Below are 23,080 nucleotides of genomic sequence, written 5' to 3' on the forward strand. Positions count from 1 at the left end.
ACTTTTACTCACCATGCCTCCACCTCGCTGCTGTCCCACCCTCTGCCCGGATCACTCTGCAGCGCGGTCCGCGCCTCCTGGGAGAGAGGCAGCGCAGGAGAGAGGGGAGGTGTGTAAGGGGCGGGGTTAGGGAATGCATGTGTGTGTGTGTGTGTGTGTGTGTGTGTGTGTGTGTGTGTGTGTGTTAGCGGAGGGGGTCGCGCTGGTGTAGCAGGGAGGCGGTGGTAGTGGAAGGTGTGAGCGGGATCATGTGCGCGTTGCGCGGCAGCTCCTCTCCGCGGAGTCGCTGTCCGTGGTGCTGAAGCGGAAAGTCGCGCTGTGATATGCGCGAGCGTGAAGCCGAGCAGGAGAAGCAAAGGAGTGAAAATGAAGTCCATAATCAATGCCTTAAAAAAGGAAGGTAAGAAGCCTCATCTCTCTTTTTTTTGTCTACTTTTCAAATCCTGAGCTCAGGTTTCGGACCTCCGGAGTTCGCGCTGCAACTTGAGCTGAATGTGGATAATTTTCAGCTGCCGCGATAAGAAAAGTAAAAAGTGTTCTGCATCATCAGAGGATGTTTTATTTTGTAGGTCGGCGCGTATTTAGGTTACAAGAATAATCTGGGAGTTGTGTCTTTTTTCTCTTTTTTTTGCGCGGACTGGAGAGAGAAGGAGACAGCGCGGCTCTGGAGCAGTTTTTAGGTCACAGGGAGCGGATGGAAAATGAGGCTCCGAGGTTGAGAAAACACCCACAGACATGACTACATGCTCCCCTCAACCCAAACAGACCCTCAACAGCCCGTCCATCTGCCCGTGTGTGAAACCATGTCGGTGTCGTTGACGCTTTGATTCATCCGCCGCTATTTTTTCTCAATGAAGACGGAGCCGTGGAGCCTATAGGCGGGGGAAGGGCGCCAAAAACCTGGATTGTGTAGGATGCAGATGCAGCTGACAGCTTCTCACGTTCACTTTACATCCGATGCTGTTTTTCATAGAAATTAACATGAGTGAAATGTCTGGATCAAGTGTGCAAAGGTTGCAAGTTGGTCCCATTGATAATGATGATGATGATGATGATGCAGATGCACCAGAGTATGTCAGTTTTAGTAGAACAAACCTAATAATAATAATAAATATACATTTTATTTATGATGATTATTATTATTTATCTTGTGATAGTCATATTTTAGTGCATTTTTATTCAGTTTTATTCTTGGAGAAAATAACATCCACACTGATCTCCAGCTCTGCATCAGTGTTAGTAAAATTAGGATCATTCATTTTGTAAAACTTAGATTTAAATGTCAGTAGTAACTGATTTGTTCCTGTGACGCTTTAAAGCTTCCTGAGCACTCCTCATAGAATCACATCCACTGAGCTTCACAGCGCTGGAATCTCTAACAGCTTTTTCACTGGTGGAGAAATCAGTGAGTGAAAGGTTTCGCACCAGGAAACCAGGAAGGTGACACAGACAGGCTCATATGGTGATAAATAATGTTGACGAAAGTGAATTCATTTAATTTACATCACAAAAAAAAAACCAACAAAAACATTTTGGAATCAAAAACCATCAATACCAGCAGTGAATTCAGATTCCCGGGAACTTATGAATCATTATCATCATTTTGCGTCACCACCACTGACAGTGTTGTGTCACATTAACAGTAACGAACCCATCTGCCATCTCACTTTTTATAAAATGTAAAGAATTTTCCCGCTTTGTAGGAATTCATGTAAATAAAAGACAAAAAAAAATGTATTTATGATTCAGAACCTGAAATAAAAATGCTGCAAATAGAGAGGGATTTTTGACACTAAGAGAAAATAATCCAGTCAACAAAAACACATTAGAAGAGTCAGTGAAATCAACATGGGACAGAGAATTTAACACCTCTGGCTTCTGTTATGAAAACAGGAAGAATTGTATTTCATGCAGCTTTAAATCTCTTTTCAAACCCAGCCTAAACGTAGTCTGAGCGCAGGCCGTCTTCACTTGAGGACTTGGGAAACTGGACTGTAATAGTTATAGTGTTAATTTAAATTATATCAGAATAAACTCATCTGTCATCTTAACTGGACAGTAGCCACATGGATCCAATATTACTCACTTAAACCGAACAGCTCCATCTGATGGAAGATGTGAATATTACACGATCCTTCCTCAAATAATAATAAAGCTTAATAATAATAATAATTATGATGATGATGGTAAAAGCATCCATACTGCAGGATGCTCTGTCATCAGACTGACAGTGTTTGTCACTGTCCTCTAAAAGTCATGTGACAGTCACAGAAATCACTTAATATGACAATAAAAACTTAAATGTAAAAAAAAAATACATTGATATGACAACTGAAAATAATTTGGTTAAGATTAGAGGAAGATAACGACCAATGAATTTCTATAACATATAATCTATAGAAATAGATTTCGTGGCACTATGACATCATCAGGCTGCGTCCTCCTTGGCTTCCGTCATTAAAGGCAGGAACACGTATTAATGTACTAATGTTAGGCTGATTATCATTTTAATTTGACCATCATCACTTTAGTTTTAGTTTTATTTATTTTAAAATACACAGAAAATGACAAAAAAACAAGCTAAAACTAATTTAAAGCCTCAACCTAAGAATGTAGAAATATCACAAAATTAAAAAATAAAAATACAGAATAAACATAAAAGAAAATAACGTGATTACATAAAGATTCAAAATATATCATAAAATTTACAACAATAATATCAAAATAAGAGCAGAACTTGTTGGAAAGAATCTGTTCCAGTGCAAATACTTCTCTTCACTTCTCTCTTCTTCAGTTCTCCTTGAAGAATTCACCCTCCGTTCACCATCTCCTCCAAACGCCGTGGTCCTCGCTTCGTTTCTGTCTCACTGTTTGTGAGGATCGCAGCATGAATGAGCAAAACAAGATGGCGGCCGAGGGGTTAAAGTGCACGTTCCTCATGTCTACCCCGTCTTTTTGTCGACTCTGCGCCAATGAAGGGATGAAATACTGACAAAATAGAATTAAAGATGAATAAATGAATTAATAAGGCAAAGTTTTTGATGAATATTGTTTCTCATTTGGTGCAGACACATGCAGGAATGTGTGTGTGTTGCGTCTGTTTTAATCACTTCCTCAGTATAAAACTGTGGTTATGTGTGAGGTGACGAGGATTGATAGGTTTCTAGGAATCTTAAAGTTTGTTCCCAGGTGAAGGAGAACGTAAAGTTTGATCACTGCTGTTGTTCTTCTGGTGACGGCGGTCGTGAGGAAGTGACAGAGCTGAGATCGACAGCAGTCTGTGGACGTGTCTGTCGCTCTTGATTACTGGCTGTTGCGTTGTCTGGATGGTGGTCGCATGTTTTTGTCTGCTGGTTAATGGTCATTGAATGCACCGCGGCTGGATGACAGTCAGATCTGCAGAATGAAATGACACTGAAACATGTTCAGACTTCAGCCTTGATTCCACTTTACGACGAGCACGAAGCGGACCGGTGCATCATCAGCAGAATGTCAACAGCATCGTTTGGCTTGGCTGAGACTCTCCGACCTCTGACTCGCATCCTGTGTTTCAAGAGCTTTTAATTATATAGATTCCACTGATTGCCTTTTTCAACTCTTACATAAGATGTTTGGACTGTTTTGACTCCACACCCCCATTGTACTTGATAATTAATTGTGTGCAAGAGTTTCCGTGAAAGAGAGAGTGAATCGATGCATTTGTCTGTGTGTGTGTGTGTGTGTGTGTGTGTGTGTGTGTGTGTGTGTGTGTGTGTGTGTGTGTGTGTGTGTGTGTGTGATTAGCAAAAGTTAAAACCAGCCCCAACAGCTTGGAGGCCACACACACACACACCTCAGGGATGCAGATAGCCTGCTAGCTCCTAAATGTGCTAGCTCATTAGATGTTAGCACCTATTCTCCTCATCAACACGTCTGCTGTAGACGGAGAGAGAGAGAAAGGGGGAGAGAGAGAGAGAGAGAGAGAGAGGTCTGAGATATTAGCCTGAGAAAGCGATAATGACTCAGTGAATCTCCCTTCAGATGTTCAGGCTGCCAGGAAGTGAAGAGCGGGAAACTGGAGCGCAGCTAACAGGCGACTGGTACCATTGTATTAATCAAGTCATAATCAGGAGATGCTTATTGGAATGGCTGCAGGCCCTCTTCTGCTTCTGCTCTCCTCGCGCCCTCGTAATTGCGAGGAGTAAGCTGGCGATGGCGGTTGTAGGCTCATCGTCTGGCGGTGTAATGGAGGAATGTATCCGTGGGGAAATCAAGGCCCAACCTCCATTACTGGTTGGGTTTGACAGTACAGTGCAGCCAGTGTGGGGCCACGGGAACTCAGCTCTGCACAAGTAATCCTGATAATCGTGCTAATGATGGGCAGAGAGGGAGAGCAGTGAGGAGCCGCGGCCAATCACCAAAGTCAGCTCAATATTTTGTGTGTGTGTGTGTGTGTGTGTGTATGGGAAAGAGATTTCTATGTGATATTGGGTTTAGCTGCCTGGTATTAGAGAATGGCCCACAGTCAGAGAGACAGAGAGAGAGAGAGAGAGAGATTATATTTTGATGGATTGATCAAGAAAAAAATGACAAGACATGTACAAAAACAAGAGAGAAGGGGCACGACGAGGGTCGATGGATGGATGGATGGATGGATGGATGGATGGATGGATGGATGGATGGATGGATGGATGGATAGACGTGTGCACATAGTCGCCTAGCAATTCTGACATCACTGAGAGAAAGAATAGCACATCAGAGCAAAAAGGTGAGTCGTTATTCATCTTCTTCCCCTGAGGTTTACACTTCACCTCCAGCAGCACGGATCTGAAGGATGGATGCAAACAGCTACTTGCAGATACCTTTGGTGTAGGATGGATGGATGGATGGATGGATGGATGGATGGATAGATAGATAGATAGATAGATAGATAGATAGATAGATAGATCACAGTCAATAATCCTCCACTCTTCCTGGAAGCACAAGGAACCTGAACTGCTCAATCACAGTTCTTAGAACAGGTGTGTTGAAGTGTGTTGAGGTGCAAATTGTACAGTATGTGCTGAAGTAGTGGGAATCAATGAGCAGCAGTCTGTATAGATGCAATCCTGGAATTGTCAGCACCATTTAATCTCCATGTATTCGCAGCATTCTTTCTGTTGCATATGCTTTAGAACATAAAGTTCGTCCGTCACAGCTGCAGCTAGAGCGGCGCTCAGTCGAGCTCGTACCGCCGCCAAGGCCAAACAATCCTACACACGTCTGTCAGATCCAGATCATTATCTGGATCTGCACCAAGTTGTACAAACTGAAAGATCTCACGCCATAAATATGTTGTTGTTTTTTTTTCTTTTATACACCAAGATCCAAACATTATTTCATGAGTAATTAACAAAAATGTCGCCAAATGCCCCGTCTCGCAATTTTAAGGTGTAATGAGTTTGTGTCTGGGCCACGCCCCATCCCTCCACTGAGTTTGGTGCAAGTCGGATCAGTACTTTTTGCTTGGTGGAGGTACAGTTTACTACAGAGGGAGTACTAAAGAAGTAGTGGTGGTTGTCACAAGGTAACGCTGAGAGAAATGGAGACAAGAGATTGACGGAGTTTATTCAGTTTGTGAATGTTGGTGGAGTTTCCTGGTGTCAGTTTAAAAGAACCTTTTACTGTTCGTCCCCTTGAAAAGTGACAAAAATATTGTAGTTGTGTAACAAATGGAAAAAAAAAAAAAAAGAGATAGAGAGTGAAAAGTTCCCGCACAGTTTGTACTCTCTCACCTTGGCACAGCTGGGCGATCACAGCATGGAGTGGATGTGAAATGTCAGAAAGTTCCAGCGCTGCTTGGACAAAGGCCGATGATCCGACGACAGGAAGCGAAAAAGGTTTCCAAAGTTATCCGAGCCGTCAGAGCGTAGAAGCATGCTGATCGACTGAAGGTGAAAAAACAGCATCACAGCAAAAAAACAAGAAAAGTCTGACCTTACGTGATGAGCAGCTCTGAAAAGCAAGAACTTTTGAATTGCCTACCTTCCGCCTGAGGCTGGTACTAAATCTACAGCGACGTCATGTTTTTGTTGTCGGTTCTCGCTCTAAATCCCTGTGTGTCGGTGATGTCAGTCTGCTGTACAACAGCCTCGTGTTTTTTCATGAGGATCACACAATGCTGCAGCGTCTGATTGACACCGACTCACAGAAGATTACAGTTCACTGTTATTACAGAGGCTGGCAGCGTGAGCCGCAGTTCAACAGGGGCAGACGTCCATCCAGGGTTCATGGCTCCACTGCAGGTTTCCTCATGTGACACTGAGTGTTTTTCAAATTAAAGGTTTATGTTTATGTCTTTATGTGTATTTCTAAAGGGCGAGTTTTAAATGGAAGTTTTACAGTGTGAGTTCTCTCAGCAGAATCCTGAAATGTATTCTAACAGATTTGTAAACAGGTGTTTGCATGTGTGTGTGTGTGTTGATCAGTGCGCATGCTGTTGCAGATGTTGTGTGCTGTGATCCTGCACGAGAGCAGCAGGTGTAGACGACAGAAGAACACACTGTGGCGCTTCTCATTTCTTAAAATAAAATGTAAAATAAAAAGCATTTCAGTGCTGGAGCCGGTTTGTGGTTCAGCCATGTGTTAGTGGTGCAGCAACGTTCACACTGTGGGACACAGTGCTGACACTGGAAGGAGCAGAAGGTGACGGGGTTTGAATGTTGTCAGCACCTTCACCTTGAGTCCACTCACTCTGACAGATGCTGCAGATGTTGTTAGAAAACGAAGCAAATCATCAGAGCTGTGACTTTGATCCGAGGTCACTGTGACATTTTCTCTAGCGGTGGTTGAGAGTTCAGGGTTACTGGCCCTTTATCATCACTCAAGGGCAGCCTCACACACAGAGTGGAGCTCTGCTGCGGAGGTCGGTGCAGAGGAAGTGTTATTGTGAGTCCTGTGTCCAGTGTTTTCACCTGTCTAATTATCAAACTTCAACTTTACAAAACTGCACTGAAAAGATCATTTGGTTTTTGTCTCGTCCTGCAAATGAGAAACGGAGCTTGTATTTGTATCATCACTCATGTCTCAGGCGTTTTATTTTTTAATGTGGAAGTTGTTTTCTCTTGTTTGTTGAAATGAGACATTTCCCCTGTTTCCCAGCGGCAGATTTTCAGTGTGTTTTCTTTAAAAAACACTTTGAAAATTTTCGTAAATAACACATTCTTCAGAAAATGTAGAATTTGTAGTCTGCTAACTTTTACATCTTTAAGCATTTAAAGACACAGACAGCGGGACTGACTCTCCAACGTGATTTCAGTTTCAGTTTATAGGTGATCTAGATGAACGTGTGACGGGACCAGAAAAGGTAAAGGTTAATGAAAATTCTGAGAGATGAAGAAAATTAAATTCCTTCTCTCCCTGGTTCCTCTGCAGTGCCTTTCCGCGAGGCTCCAGCCTACACCAAACGCCGCCGGGGTCCATCGTCTGGCAACAGCAGCGGAAACGGCCAGTCCCCCACCTCGTTATCAGCGCCACGGGTCCTCCTGCGCTCCAACAGCGACAACAACCTAACAGTCAGCCAGTACCAGCAGCAGCACGGTTCTCCCAGCAACTGGGGCCCCCATCTGCAGCAGCACCAACACACCCAGCCCCACCCGCACAGGGCCCCCCAGCAGGGTCACTCGCAGCCTGGCTCCTCAGCATTGCATCGCAGCCTGTCACCCCAGCTGCTCCAGCAGATGCCCAGCGGCAGCCCCAATGGCACCGTGGTGGTCCGGACCATGGGGAGGGGGGCGAGGAGCCGGTCGCCCTCCCTCAGCCGGCTGGGGGAGGAGGCTCGGCGCGCTCTACCTTCACAGCGTCAGCCCAGGTGAGTTTCTGCAACACACCGATGAGCGGAGGGTTTGTGTGAGTGAACAAGATTCAGGAGATCCAGGCTGATGAACCTGGAGGTCAGAGGTCAACTGATGACTCACAAACATTTTACTGTCAATATTTTGCAGCTCAGCTGTGATCTGGTCAGAGCTGGCTGTTTGCTGCTACAGTAAAGGAGTTATCTGTCAGTTTAGCTATTGCTACGTGGCTAACATTAGCATTAACAGCTGTTTACTCACCAGTCTAGAAGAAAAGTTGTGAGTTCAGCATCAAACTTCATTCCTTTACTCTCCAACATCTGTCTCCAGAGGTGGAAACAAACACCAATGTAAACTCTTGTCTCTATCACGTCTTCTCTTCTACTGAAGTTAGCATGCTAACCAGCTAGCCCCGTCCTGTCTCCGCACTGTAGCCTCCAGTCTGTCCTGAGGACGTAGCTGTTCAGAGGACGTTTTATAACCTCTTGTTTTGTATAAACGCAACAATGGCTGAAGCTCTTGTCAAGCGACGATCGCCGCCACCTGCTCCCGACAAGAAACCACGTTCAGCCGCAGAGAAAACATACAGATAGCTCCTTTAAAGATGGCGTCAGCGCCAGGTTGTCACCGGCAAGCCCCGAAACATCAGGTGCAGAAGTGAAATAACTTCTTTCTTCCAGACCTGTGCAAGTTTGATGAAGATAGAGATAAGCGGTTTTTAAAGGGTCAGTTCACTCAAATTACTGCTGCGACTGTCTGACACAGAAAACAGCATCTTCTGTCGCTGATGCACAGACCAGGTCAGAACTCACCTGCTGCATGTCCACATGAGTGTGCTCTCTGATTACCTGCATAACCTAGTTTCTCTGATTGTTCCGGATACTTAACTGCGCCGTGTGAATGCACCGAATGGCACTTCCTGTATAGATAAAACAAAAAAATTCAACAGCAGCACAATTCTCCAGAAACTGTGACCTCGTGCAGAGGGGTGGAGACGCTGGTTCAGGGAAGACAAAGTTTCTGTTGGATTTTAAGTCGAGTTGAAAACGAGACTGAGCAACGTGGTGCAAACAAAGTAAGAGAAACAAAACAAAAAACTTTCATTGTGCAGCAGTTGGTTAAATTCCTCTGCGCTGTAAGCTGCATTCGAGTGTCATCCATCTTGTTCCAGATTGGGGAACTCGAGGACTGTGAGAAGCGGTGGCTTGAATGGATTAGCCTCCAGCGTAGCACGCACACCAGCTCGCTCGTCTCTCTCCTGTTTTGTGCCGCCGGGGTGGAGGTGGAAAGATCAGCTGGTAGTTGGTGTTTCGATCTGTACTGTTGTGTCTCTGCCTGATAGCAGAGGACACTAAAACTCAAAACAACTAGGAAAATAAGAAAACTTTATCTATGCTGCGACTGTGCGCACCACCATCTTGGTTTAACACATGGACAGTGTGACTTAAGTCCACCTTTACTTTTAGCACCTTAACCCTCTGAGGTCGATGGATGTTTCTATTAATGCCTTTGCAATAGTACAGCACAGAAATCTGGTAAATGTCGTTAGAATCTGTAGCGTCTCCATTTTCCCTTACATATTCTTCCCCGATCATACGTGACTCACAGCTTCTAAAATCTGGTTAAAGTAGAGTGACATACGACATTTCAGGCATTTATTACCAATTTATCTACTATTTTACTCACATGTTGCTCTATTTTTATGAACCTATAGACTGTGGTGAACACATGTCAAGCACCAAAACCAATCGTAAAGGTTTGTTTATATTTGAAAAATTTCAAGATCTAGGCTTCAGTTTTTCTGAATTTGGGCCGAATGATCTCTTTGCTCTGCGACCAAAAAGGGGCGTCGTTATAGAAAGAGCTGAGCTGAACACTTGGGTCTTATGTGATACGACTTGGGTCTTATGTGATATACAAGTTCCCTTTAAAAGGTGAATTTAAGAGGAAATGCCCTCAGACCTCAGAGGGTTAATAAACTCTAAATTTGAATTTGTTCACTTTGGTTCATGATTAAATATCTACAAAACTACCTGCATTCCCTTTAGCCTTAGCTTTAGCAAATGTTAGCACTCTAACAAGCTCGACTAAGATGGGGAACATTTTATCTGTGAAACATCGACATGGTAAAACCTGTAACTATCTGCACAACCGGAGTGAAGTGAGACATGTTTGTGTTTGTAATGTGGGTGAACTCGTCCTGTGAGCAAGGCATTGTTGATGGGAGTTACGGGTTGAGATCCTCCAGTGTGTGTTTCCTCGGTGCGTCTTCATTTACAGTACATACAGTGTCCGTGCTCTCCCACCATCCTCCCTGTGAGATGATGTATGACGGGTTCTTCTTGGAAACGTACCATCAAACAGACTCCGGCTTCCTGCGGTAGCTATGGCAACTATTGCTATGGTTGCATGCAGACACAGTTTGTATGTGAGCTTCATATAGCTGCTTTAAAACAGCTGATTCCAACTTCATCTGCGTGTGTGTGTGTGTGTGTTTGTGTGTGTTTGTGTGTGTGTGCGTGTTTGTGTTTGTGTGTGTGTTTGTGTGTGTGCATGACCATGTGAGCGGTGAAGGATTAAAGTGTGATGGACGTTTATCTCAGAGCGATGTAACTGTCAATCCAGATTAAGACACATGCTCTCTGCCCCCCCCCCTTCCTCCCTCTTCCTCCCCCTCCTTCCTCCTCCCCCTCCTTCCTCCTCCCCCTCTTCCTTGGCAGATGGACACATTTGGAAGCACTCTGCTGCACCAACACTGCCCACACTCTGTAGGAGAGGAGAGATGGGAGGAGAGATTAGAGGAGAGGAGGAGGAGAAGAGAGTAGAGGAGAGGCGAGATGGGAGGAGAGGAGGATAGAGGAGAGGAGGAGAAGAGAGGAGGAGTGGAGGATAGAGGAGGAAAGGAAACAAGAGAGGAGAAGAGAGGTGAGGTGAGGTGAGGAGAGATGTGACCAAGCAGTAGAATGAAGACAGGATGAAGAGCAGAGAGAGGAGGAGGAGGAGGAGGAGGAGGAGGAGGAGGCCTGAAGAGGAGAGAATAAAGGCAGAATGAGGGGTTTAGATCGAGGGTGGAGGAGACGGAGTTCAGGGAAGACAAGTGACAGAAAAGAAGGGGGAGAGAAAGGGGGAGGACAGTTGCCTCACTATCTTGTCTTTTGACACTCTTCAGTAAAAACTGGAGGTGTGAGGAGGGAGAGAGGAGAGAGGAGCTGCTGCAGGAGGATTCACTCAAACCTGCTGCTGCTGCTGTTTCACATCTGTCTCACATCTGTTTCACATCTGTCTTCAAACCTGAATCTCTGCTGTTCCGTGGATTTAAAACAACATGGCCTCCAGCTTTGATCCCTCAGACTCTGGTGATCGATCAGTTTTTTCTGAGTAACATTTTATTCGAAGCTGCTCTAACCATTTTTATTGGTTGATTAATTGTTAATCAGTCGATCAACAGATAATTGATCAACATTTTCAATAAGAGATTGAAGTAAAAAATGTCAGCTTTTAAAACGAGAGGATTTTATGTCTTATCATTATATTGACGACATCACCTTGTACTCAACAAACCCCCCCCCCGGTTTTCTGAGTGATCCAATAAAAATATAGCAGATTTCAGGTAAAAACACTCAGAGAAACCAAATCCTGTAAAGGTTTGGATGGTGGGTCCAGGTGGGCGGGGCTTGGTGACTGCTTTGTTGTGACATCACAAAGTTCCAGAAGTCCTGACGGCTGGTTTTAAGGCTCAGTTTCTGAATACAGGCTGTGTGCATTTCTCTGTGGACTGAGGCTTTGATACTTTCACAGTATTAATATAGAAGCTAGACCTGATCTATAATCACACTACACATGGACAGAGACCTTTAGACTGGAGGAGCTTTAAAGACCTGTGCTGCTCCTGCGTACAGTAGATTATATGGAGGATATTCAGGTTAAGACTTTTCCTGAGACCTATTTGTGCGCTCGGCTCCTGAGGCTCCATGGACGGATAATTGCCCTCATTTTTTTTAAAACCCATTCATTATCAAATTCAAGTGTTGTTTAAAAATTCTTTAAACATCATTTATATTTAATAAGTGCAGCTCACGGCGACACGTCAGTGGAGGTGACCTTGCTAGAACTCAGCCAAGATCGTGTTGTCGATGCCCGTGTGAACTTTAGCTGTCAGAGCTCCTCCAGGCGTTCCCACCCTGCTGCCCTTTAAAGCCCCTCATTCCTGTACGTTCGCTCTTTCGCCCGTGCTTTCATTCGCTTTTCTTCATTTCTCTCCTACCCATAATCCCCCCCACCCCACCCCTAACCCTCACATCCAACCTCCACCCACACACATGACAACGTCTCTGTGGCGTCCCCTCCTTGCTCCCGCTTGACATGTCATTTGTTAGAATGAAACCCACGTGCACATGTGAGCCCACACTCGCTCTCTCACACACACACACACACACACACACACACACAAAGAAGCACACACTGACAGCTGTCAGTCAGCCCTGGGGCGTCATGGTAACAGCTTCCCAACGAGATGCTCATACATCATCATAAAAGCTGAAGTATGCAGCACAGCAGCGCATGTTTCTCATGTTGACCGACTGACAGTAATTTGTTTTTTAACAATAAAAAAATGAAAACACAGTCAGTTTGAGTGAGACAGTCACAAAAAATCTCTCAGATCAGAGGTCAGTATTTGACTCCACATCACACGGACAGTACCATCATCATCATCATCACTTCCTGTTCTGAAGCGTCACAAACAGCCGAAAGAAATCGAGGCTAATGTTGTAAAGAAAATGAAATTACACCACAGAGAAGATTTCCCCGGCGAGTTTGATGAGATTATAAACTTTCCCTGGATTGATTTGATTTAGTTTAGTCATAAAACAATATTTACATCACACACTTCAGATAAATCCCAGACTGAAAAACAACAGAACACAAGAAAATAACACAGATTCAATGGCGTATGGAGCCGTGACAAAATCAAATACAGTCGTAAATAAAAAAGAAACGAGACGCTGTCGTCAAACTGGAAAAAACAAAACATTCCAGCTGATGTTATACACGTCACTTTGCTTTGTAACTATATTTACATATAGATGTCAGATCTTGTTCTTGCGGCTTGTTGCCTCCAAATAACCACAAATAAAAGAAAAGAAAAGAAAAGAAAAGAATGCAGCTTTAAATGTGTCTGACTCTTATCACCTGGGTCAGATCCAGTCCCTGTGTCTGGACTCTGATTACATGTGCACTATCGTGTGCTTTGTCCTGATCCAGGTGAGACCCCCCCCCAGGTACAGACTCTGTTTTAACACCCTCCCTCCTCCTGAGTGTATGTTTGCCATGATCTCAGTTCCCTGCAGTTACAGTGTTTAACATGTAAGTGTTGACTGTACTGTATTCGACTGTATGTGCCTCTGTACTGTAATGGTGCTGCCCCCCACCCCCCCACCCCCACCCCCTTCTCTCTCTCTCCTTGTCTCGGGTGATCATCCAATAATAGCACAAATTATGCACAGCTGGTATTAATCAACACTGTCTAATTAGCACCTCAAAGCCACCTGGGTAATTGCCAAAAAAAAAAAAGCATGAGAGAAAACATGGCCGCCGGTTTCAGTGGGTACCTGCTGATGTTGTAGGCCGTGTTCAGTTTGAATGTGAAGTGTTTCTCCCACATCGTTACACCAACAAGTCCAGATTTAGATCAGTCCCACGGCAGCGATGGATGATCACACGTTTCCGTGGATGAGAAGAAGCTTTTATGAATTTGCAGCCTGGAAATTTTTCAGTTTTTCACAATAAAAGCACAGAAAACAGGAGGGCTATCTCAGCTTACAGGGACACTTCTTGAAGGGTAGCCGACGCTGCCAACGTGGAAAGTGACGACATCTCTTCTTCTGCTGATTTGATTTTGAAGATACTTTTGTTATTATTTCTGATGAGTTTGTTTCGCCTCTGTCCCGTATTGGTCCTTATGTTAACGGCTCTATCTGTAGCTCTGAAGCAGCAGATGCGTGAGGGTGACGTATCGTCCACATCAGCACAAATAGATTTGTTTTTTGGGTTCTAGTTTTAGTCACGTCTTAATAAGAACCTTAGTCCAACACAATATTGACTTTGCTGTGAGTTTTGAAGTGTCAGTATCAGGGATGGATGTTTGTGCTGTGAAGTCTAATGGTTAAATTACTGGTAATCTCCACAGGGATTCTCTCTCTGTAGGGTTAAATTTAATATTTAGTAGCTTTGTGCAATAAAAGATGTCACATATCACGATATATGATATTAACGTGGGGGCATCAGGGGTTTATAATGTAATTATATTATTGTATTTTACGCTTCAGCTGTTTTTTGTGGGGTTTTTTATAATATGCAATATTCAATATTATCTAATATCGGCCCAAGCTTCATATTCAGACACTGTCATTGGAAGTTTAGGTTTTCTTACGTGAGAGTTTCTCATAGACTGTAAATAAAGATGGACGTCACTCACAGGTTTCTGAAGCTCAGAGTGAGCTGCTCCACCGTCGCCATCTTGGCAGTGTCTGACTCCGCCCCCTAACTCCCAGCTAATGCAAATATGGTCAAAGGGTGTGTGGAGCCGAGACTCCATACGTGCATACTGGTTTGTGGCAAGCATACGCTCACCCACCTGTCACTCAAAGAGGCCACGCCCTCAATCCTCCATAACTTTAGTCCTTAATAAAATGTAAACAGGCGAGTTATAAAAACAGGTGTCATGAAGGCGGAAATCAGCACTAGAGACCAAAACAGTTTTTGTACCAGGCTGTAAACATGTTTATTTCTGCTGTAAAGTTGGACATTTTAACATGGGAGTCTATGGGGACTGACTCGGTGTTGTAGCCAGACCCTAGTGGTCATTAGAGGAACTGCAGCTCCTGGTTGACGCTTGGTGTTTCTATAGTCCAGCAGTTTTTGACTTTGCTCTCACATCTAAATTTAGACAATCAGCTTTCTCCATAAAGAGCATTCGACTCCGGATCACATGACCAACTGAAATCAACTTAAATCCCTTTACAACAAAGGTTCAGTGCTAAAATCAAACCAGAACTTCACTCAAGTCTAGGCATTTATATCTATTGCTGATTGTCTTTGTTTGATTGTTTGTAGCTTGTTGTGCTGTTGTGCTGAACATCTGTATAGTTTTAGCTAATTATAGGATATTATCACGTGTTGTTTTTGCTTTGTACTGTTGTAATGACACATGTAAAAGCTTGACTGGAGGCAGGAGCAACAGCTATAAACTCAAACTTAAATTGCATTGACCCTATTAAATACATAAACAAAGTTGGCTTAACTAAACATATTGCATTATTAACAGGAGACATTACACTCCGTCTCAAACTCTTGGATATCTGCATGTTCTAATATATTCTATTTATTACATGCACTAATATATACACATGAATTTCCCCTGGGGGATAAATAAAGTATATATCTATCCACCTGTCTCTCTATCTAACGAATAAAACAAATGAAAACGACACGAGGAGCTGAAGACGTGGTGGAAAAATAATCATAATCTGAATGAGGCCAAAGAAAGCAGCGATGCGTTCACAGAGTCAGGGAGAGCGGGATTGTGCTCTGGAGTCCTTGTATAACACAGGACGTCAAACAGCAGAGCGTTTCTTTTAAACTGCTGTGTTTGGACGCCACATGTTGTTCACGGCTCTAAGCCGGGCGCAGTGTGAAGCTGCTCGGCTGCAGTTTTGTCCGTGGCTTTTTCCCTCAGAAAATGAGCGAGCAGTCTCACTTGGTATTGAATGGGGTTAGCTCTCCAAAGGCCCGTGAAGGTTTGAGGAGGAGCGCAGTCTACAGGACAAGGTGACCCACTTACTTGAAAAAACCATTTCCTTCCCCTCTCTCTCTCTCTCCCTCTCTCTCTCTCTCTCTCAATCCCTCACTCCTGCACTTCATTCCCTTCTTCCTCTTTAATCTCCTAGATTTTCCTTCACCGTGGTTTTATCTCTCACTCTTTCACCCTTCATGTGAAAGACGCCACAAACGAGAACTATGATTTAAAAACTTATCAGTTGAAGAATTGATGATATCAGTTGATTTAAAGCTTCAATTACAGTCATTTTTCTGACCTGATCTCGAACACACCGTCGTGGCTCGACTTCAAATACAAAGATTATTTAATTTAACAGGAAGTCCATCAAGATTCACGCACGTTTATTTATATACAATCAAATTTCAACAGCTTTCTAATCAGGGTTTTAATCAGACTGAATGTAATCATTTGTATTTTACTGATCAATCAATCAAACTTTATTTGTACAGCAGTTTTCGTACAGGTTGATGCAGTTCAAAGTTCACAGACGACTGATGAGCTAAAAAGAAAAAAAGAAAGCTGAGAATGAGATACAATTAAAATAGATTTAAAAAGCTGTAATAACATTAGCAAACAAAAAAAACATAAGAAAATTAATAATAAAAACAATGAATGAATTAATAATGATAATAATAATAAAAATGATGGTCTCACCTTCGAGGACTCTCCGGCTTGTGTTTTCCCTATTCTATCAGAGTGTTGTTATGGAGGTTGACCACTAAGAGGCGCTGCATCATCACGTCAGACGCATCAGCAGCTCCACTGTTGTCCTGATGAATGAGGGAGCGTTTGTTTTGATGCAGCTTTTTAAACCATTTTACACACACACACAGAAACGCAGCGTCAGCCCGTTTATTCAGATTCATCCACCAGAGCAGCAGCTGACGGCGCTCGCTCCACTCTCGTCCTCTTGCTCATAATTTGACATTTTCATATTTTCCCTCCTCTGATGTGGCTCCAAGTCGCGGGTCGCTCCCTGTGTGGTCTGTAACGTGTCCTCCCGTCTCCTACCCAGAAGCCTTTGCGCTCTGTGGGTCAGAGCCAGCCCATATTCTGCCCCACTTACTCCTGCAAGACACGTGTCTGCTGGCCTCTGAGTATCTGCTCTGCATAATGGGTTTGTGTGTGTGCACACGCGCGTGTGTGTAAGTATATCCATATGCATGGGTTCAGTGCATGTGTGTGTGTGTGTGTGTGTGTGTGTTTGTGTGTCAGCTTCTGGTGTTAAGGCTAATATGTGGAAGCTCGTAATGTTCCTTTCTTATTGTTTGAAACTGTCAGAGCTTTTTATTCGAGCTGTTGAGCAGGTGGTTTGAAATGTCGTTGACCTTGTTTAACCTTTAATGTTTCAGTTTGGAGTTTATTATCAAGACGCCATTTTAACGAACGCAAAAGGTTCCGCATGACTCCTGCACAATTTCACGTGTAATTTTTGCGTAAAATATTTTCTTTGCCGCTTGAAATCATTTGTAAACGTGATTTTCTAAATGTGACATAACCTCTCTCTCTCTCTCTCCCTCTCTCCCTCTCTCCCTCTCTCTCTCGCTCAGTCCCAGCAGTCATGGCGAGGCAGTAGGCACCAGGAGGAAGCTGTACAGTGCCGTTCCTGGGAGACATTTTGTGGTCGTTCGCCCGTACACCGCTCAGGCCGAGGGAGAGATCAACCTGTACAAGAGCGACAGGGTCAAAGGTGAGGGTGGGAAATGACCTCAGTTCATTTGACCTCAAGTATAATTAGTGTTTTTCAAGTATCTGTAAAAATCAACAATACACACACACACACACACACACACACACATATACACACACACACATTATCGTATTAATGGAGAATTGATGCATTAATGTTGCAGCTGTGTAGCTTCATCTGAAATACTACATCATCGTTTATTTATTGATTGATTATATTTCTTAATTTTTTGTATTAACGGTCCGAATCTGCAAAACAAATTCTAATAACCAGGAACTAAAGCTGTGAAATAAAGTGCCAGTGACTCCGACCTGAGGGAGAGGAACAGAACTTCCTCCCTCTGAGGGACGAAGGACGAAAACCAAAACAAAATCTAAACGCAAACCACAGGCGATGATGCGTCGCTGCCTCCGTCTCATATTCGTGTCTGAAAACGAGACAACTGGAAATCGAACGGCGAAATTACCGTATCTGATGATTGACTGATTCTACGTCACAGATTTGACCGACAGTTAGATTCCTCGACTTTCTGCAGCTTAATGATGCTCAACGCTTTTAATGTCAAGCGATCTGTCGGGCCAGGTGTAGTCCAGGTGTAGTCCGAGTGTAGTCCAAGTGTAGTCCAGGTGTCGTCCAGGTGTAGTCCAGGTGTAGTCGAGATGTAGTCCAGGTGTAGTCCAGGTGTAGTCCAGGTGTAGTCCAGGTGTAGTCCGAGTGTAGTCCAGGTGTAGTCCAGGTGTCGTCCAGGTGTAGTCGAGATGTAGTCCAGGTGTAGTCCAGGTGTAGTCCGAGTGTAGTCCAGGTGTCATCCAGGTGTAGTCTGGGTGTAGTCCGGGTGTAGTCTGGGTGTAGTCCAGGTGTCATCCAGGTGTCATCCAGGTGTAGTCCGGGTGGTCGAGATGTAGTCCAGGTGTAGTCCAGGTGTAGTCCAGGTGTAGTCCAGGTGTAGTCCGAGTGTAGTCCAGGTGTAGTCCAGGTGTCGTCCAGGTGTAGTCGAGATGTAGTCCAGGTGTAGTCCGGGTGTAGTCCAGGTGTTTCATGTCCACAGATCAGCTGTGTGTCGGGTCACTCACTGAGTTTGAATCTGATGATCACTGTGGTGACGTTTGCAGTGAACAGGTATCACACGTGCTAATGGCAGCAAAACAACAGTCTCCATGGAAACAGTAGAATTTGACTGCTGCAAATCCCTTAAATCTTTCCTTAAATAAGGAAAAACACCCTTAAGTTACGCCCCCAGCTAAGTAAATTGGGAAACTTAAGGTGTTTTATTCAACTTCAATACCAGCAGTTGATTTTTTTAATGCTAATGATTTCACCAAAGATGACATCATATAATTAAAATATTTATAGTTGCACGATATGAACTGTGTTGTCAGTATTTTCTCTCCATAATCTCTGTATCTTAGTGTCTGGAGCCACAGAACTTTATTACTGATCCAGTTTTATCTATACGGAGCTCAGTTACTCCACAGTCCTGCTCCTGAAACTGTCCACGCGACACCGATCGGTCGCCGCAGACTCCTGCTGTGCAGCCGAACACTGTTCCACATACCTTCGTTCTGAATCTAGTGGAGATCTTAAAGTTTTCACAGACACAAAATATAAATGAATGAATTTTGAGGAAATGAGTATAAAATTATTTAGATTATTTCCATTTGAAGGATCAATGCAGGATTGAAAAGCATCTGAATATTTCACTCAGTGAGAACGTCATATAGCTTCAATGAGCTGGAGCCAGATGATACAGAATAAACAGAGAGAGAGGAGGCTCTGAGCCTCTCTTCTGATTGGCTGACGGTTTTCTGAGTGATCCAATAAAAATATAGCAGATTTCAGGTAAAAACACTCAGAGAAACCAAATCCTGCAAAGGTTTGGATGGTGGGTCCAGGTGGGCGGGGCTTGGGGACTGCTTTGTTGTGACATCACAAAGTTCCAGAAGTCCTGACGGCTGGTTTTAAGGCTCAGTTTCTGAATACAGGCTGTGTGCATTTCTCTGTGGACTGAGGCTTTGATACTTTCACAGTATTAATATAGAAGCTAGAGCTGATCTATAATCACACTACACATGGACACAGACCTTTACACTGGAGGAGCTTTAAAGCTGCTGAAGAGGAAGAAACCTGTTTGTAAATGAAGTCAAATCAGAATCAAACGAACCGTGACTGTAAAAAATTCCCTCATTATTCCTTCATGGGTGTAAAATCTGCAGATGCTGTGTTGTCAGGTTTCATCATTGTGACATTTCCGAATAGCTTTCTTTTGGTTTTAGAGGAAGATGTAAAGAGATTCGGCTCATTAACAAACCAAACTGTACGTGAAATCTCCAGATGTTTCCAAAACACCTGGGTTGGCAGCAGAACCTCAACGTCTCCACACACACTGATGTTTAAACTTTTTTTTGTGAGACTGAGCTTGTCGACATTTCCAGCAGCAGCAGCAGCAGCTGAGACCTCCTGCAGCTCACACGCTTAATCCATGACATTTTATCAAAGCCTCAAAATAAATTTGTGAGTCTGATTCTTGTTAATGATGCGACCCGTTTATCAGCTGCTGATGAAGATTGTCACATTCTTGTTTTCATGGTTCTGACGCTGTCGACACCTTTGTACTCAATATTCAGGTGTGGCATTTAAATTAAGAGCTTTTAATGATCTCTGGAGACGCTCTGTTCTCTTCTTTCTTTTTTGTTCCTCCACGCCGGCGACAGTCAGAGCGGCAGCCATGTTGTTTTCAGGTTGTCTGTCCGTCCCCATTCTCGTGGACACGACATCTCAGAAACACCTTGTCGATCTTCTTCATATTTAACACTTATATAACACTCACTCGGTTTCAAGGATGTGCTGATTAGATTTTGGTGGCTAAAGGTCAAAGGTCAAGGTCACAGGGAGTTCACGAACATGATTTTGGCCGTGTGAACGCAGTATCTCCAGAGCTCTTCCAGGGAACTCCTTCAAATTTTGCACAAATGTCCATTTGGACTGAAGAACAAACTGATTAGACTTTAGTGGTCAAAAGTCAAAGGTCAACGGTCAAGGTCACGGTGACCTCAGAAAACACTTTTCAGCCCACAGAAATTATGACAAAATTTCACACTAATGGTTCTAGATGAACAGGGATGTAACCTGGAACTAGACTGAGGGGCGGAGGGATACGACCACGAGGAGGTGATTCTTGTCATTCTGTGAAACTAATGTGGTTTTTCCTTCCTCTCTCTCTCTCTCTCTCTCTCTCTCTCTCTGGCCTTGGTCCAGTTCTGAGCATCGGAGAGGGGGGTTTCTGGGAGGGCAGCGCCCATGGCCAGGTGGGCTGGTTTCCAGCCGACTGTGTGGAGGAGATCCCGGCCAAGGCCACCGAGGAGAGGAGCTGTAAGTCTGATCACTTGGGGCTGTGTGTCGGTTGGAGGTGGGACATTGACTTATGTAGGACACGCACTGTTTGCCATCACCCCAGTTTTGAGGGGGTGGGGAGGTGGGGGGTGGGGGAGGGGTTACAAAGAGCAGTAGCTGAGGCTAAATGCTGCAGGTTCCTGAGGCGCTGTGATGGCACGTGGCCTCTTTCTCTCCAGTGCATGAGCTGCATGTGTCTCTCTCCCAGTCTCTCTCTCTCTCTCTGTCTCCCCGGGCTGTGGTGCACAAAGCTAAGCACTACATGGCCCTGCTAACTCAGCTGTGCTCTGATGTCCTCCGGGTGCAAGCTAATGAACATATCACGGCACGCTCCGTCCCCCATAAACATCAGATTTCTCCCTGTCCTCGCGTTCTCTCCCTCTCGCTCTCTCTCTCTCTCTCAGTGAGCGTCTGAGAGAGCGAGCAGGTTTTTAGAAAGGACCCGTCGTCCCTCTGTCTGTCCTACTCTCTGCCTCGGTCCACAATCTTTTTCATCCTCTGGCGTTCGCTTCTCTGACAGTGTTTAATTATTGACATTATCACAAAGTACAGTGTTGCTGGAGTCGACTCCCCCACTCCCACCCGTCCTCTGAGTCTGAGGAGACTGTCGGCAGTGATAGAGGCAGATGGGGAGCAACTTGTTCTCCTCTCTCTCTCTGGCTGTTTGCCCTCTTCTGGGTGGTTTATTCTAAAGCCTAACCCGAGGCCACTGGCACGGGGGGGGGGCTCCTCTCACACTGTGGCACATCCAAATTGCCCCCAGGTCTGCCTGCAAACAAAGCCTGTTTGAAAATGGGAGCACAGTATGGTGGCGTTCAAAGACCTGTTCAAAGGCGGCTTCGGCCAAGGCCACGGGCCACAGGCCACGCTCGTGCGTGTGTGTGTGTGTGTGTGAGTGTGTGTGTGTGTGTGTGTGACACATTGAAGCCATAGTGTAGATTTAATCCTTCACTTCATCATCAGCTGATAATATAAATATTCATCTCTAAAGGAACAGTTTGACATTTTGGGAAATACACCCACTCACTTTGGATATTATTGAGCATGGAGCTGGAAGCAGGAAGTGTGTTAACAGTTGGTATCTGCTCAGAACTGTTTCATCTTTTTATCTTTTTACACAAAAACTGAGTGAAATAAAAAGAACAACAACAACAGAGAAAAGTGTTTATTTGCAAGTTTAGAGTTTAGATATGAATCTTCTGCATCGCCCACATGTGAAGTCTGAAATTTATCAGGGTTTTACCTCTTAACTTTCCATCGTCCAACTCCCACACACACACACACACACACACACACACACACGCCGGTTTAATTTAAACACCTTCAGCGTCTAATCCCTCTCGTTCAGTAGATGCTTAGACACACTTTGTTAGGGTTCAGGTTTGGATCCCTGGGAACATTTGAAGAGCTATGTATGTTGGAAACACATGAGGAAACACACACGCACGCACACACACACACACACCGGTTTAATTTAAACACCTTCAGCGTCTAATCCCTCTCGTTCAGTAGATGCTTAGACACCCTTTGTTAGGGTTCAGGTTTGGATCCCTGGGAACATTTGAAGAGCTCCTCCAAACCTGCAGTCTCACACACACACACACACACACACACACACAGCTCAGTCGTAGTGTCAGGGGGCATCAGTCTCTCAGACCAGAAAGCAAACGCTGCAGATTGAAGTGAAAGCTTTAATGTGTGTGACTGAGCTGATAGTGAACAGCAGCAGGACCTGGACCAGAGCAGGACCTGGACTAGAGCAGGACCTGGACTAGAGCAGGACCTGGACCAGAGCAGGACCTGGTACCAGAGCAGGACCTGGACCAGAGCAGGACCTGGACTAGAGCAGGACCTGGACTAGAGCAGGACCTGGTACCAGAGCAGGACCTGGACCAGAGCAGGACCTGGACTAGAGCAGGACCTGGTACCAGAACAGGACCTGGACTACAGCAGTCAGATGTTAAAGGGACTACAATTCTTTGTGACGTACAACAACAACAACAACAGACGGCGTCATGGCCGCCTCCGACAAAATATGGTCACCGGCAGATTGAGGCTCGTTAGCGTGGTTGTTCGTTAGCTAACCTGACGAGGAAATGTGATTTGATGGTTTAATAACTGTGTCTTCATTTAGAAAAGAAAATGAATGGAAGTAAAAAGTACGAGGCAGTTCAGGGCCGGACGAACCTCCCATGGGGCCCAAGGGCAAAAACAAGCTGTATGTCCCCCGTCATCTCCGTACACCTGTTACCTGCAGACTACACATGTGAAGATTATATTTCATCTAGAGACCTAATGAACATCCAGTGCTGCCACAGAAGGAAGGACGTGTCTCCATCAGTATTTGGTGAT

General features: G+C 44.5%; 1 protein-coding gene across 1 annotated transcript in view; it reads left to right on the forward strand.

The window, feature by feature from the left end:
- The window catches only part of shank2 (SH3 and multiple ankyrin repeat domains 2), a 135,137-nt gene that overhangs the window by 55,731 nt on the left and 56,326 nt on the right, over positions 1–23,080 (forward strand). Inside the window, exons 10-13 of the mRNA XM_022746879.1 lie at positions 7,393–7,546; positions 7,622–7,828; positions 17,199–17,338; positions 20,594–20,707. Of these exons, the coding sequence (XP_022602600.1) occupies positions 7,393–7,546; positions 7,622–7,828; positions 17,199–17,338; positions 20,594–20,707 (615 nt within the window). The remainder of the gene's footprint in view (positions 1–7,392; positions 7,547–7,621; positions 7,829–17,198; positions 17,339–20,593; positions 20,708–23,080) is intronic.

Source organism: Seriola dumerili, unplaced genomic scaffold, assembly GCF_002260705.1.
Source record: "Seriola dumerili isolate Sdu_G_001 unplaced genomic scaffold, Sdu_1.0 BDQW01000011.1, whole genome shotgun sequence".
Taxonomy (NCBI): domain Eukaryota; kingdom Metazoa; phylum Chordata; class Actinopteri; order Carangiformes; family Carangidae; genus Seriola; species Seriola dumerili.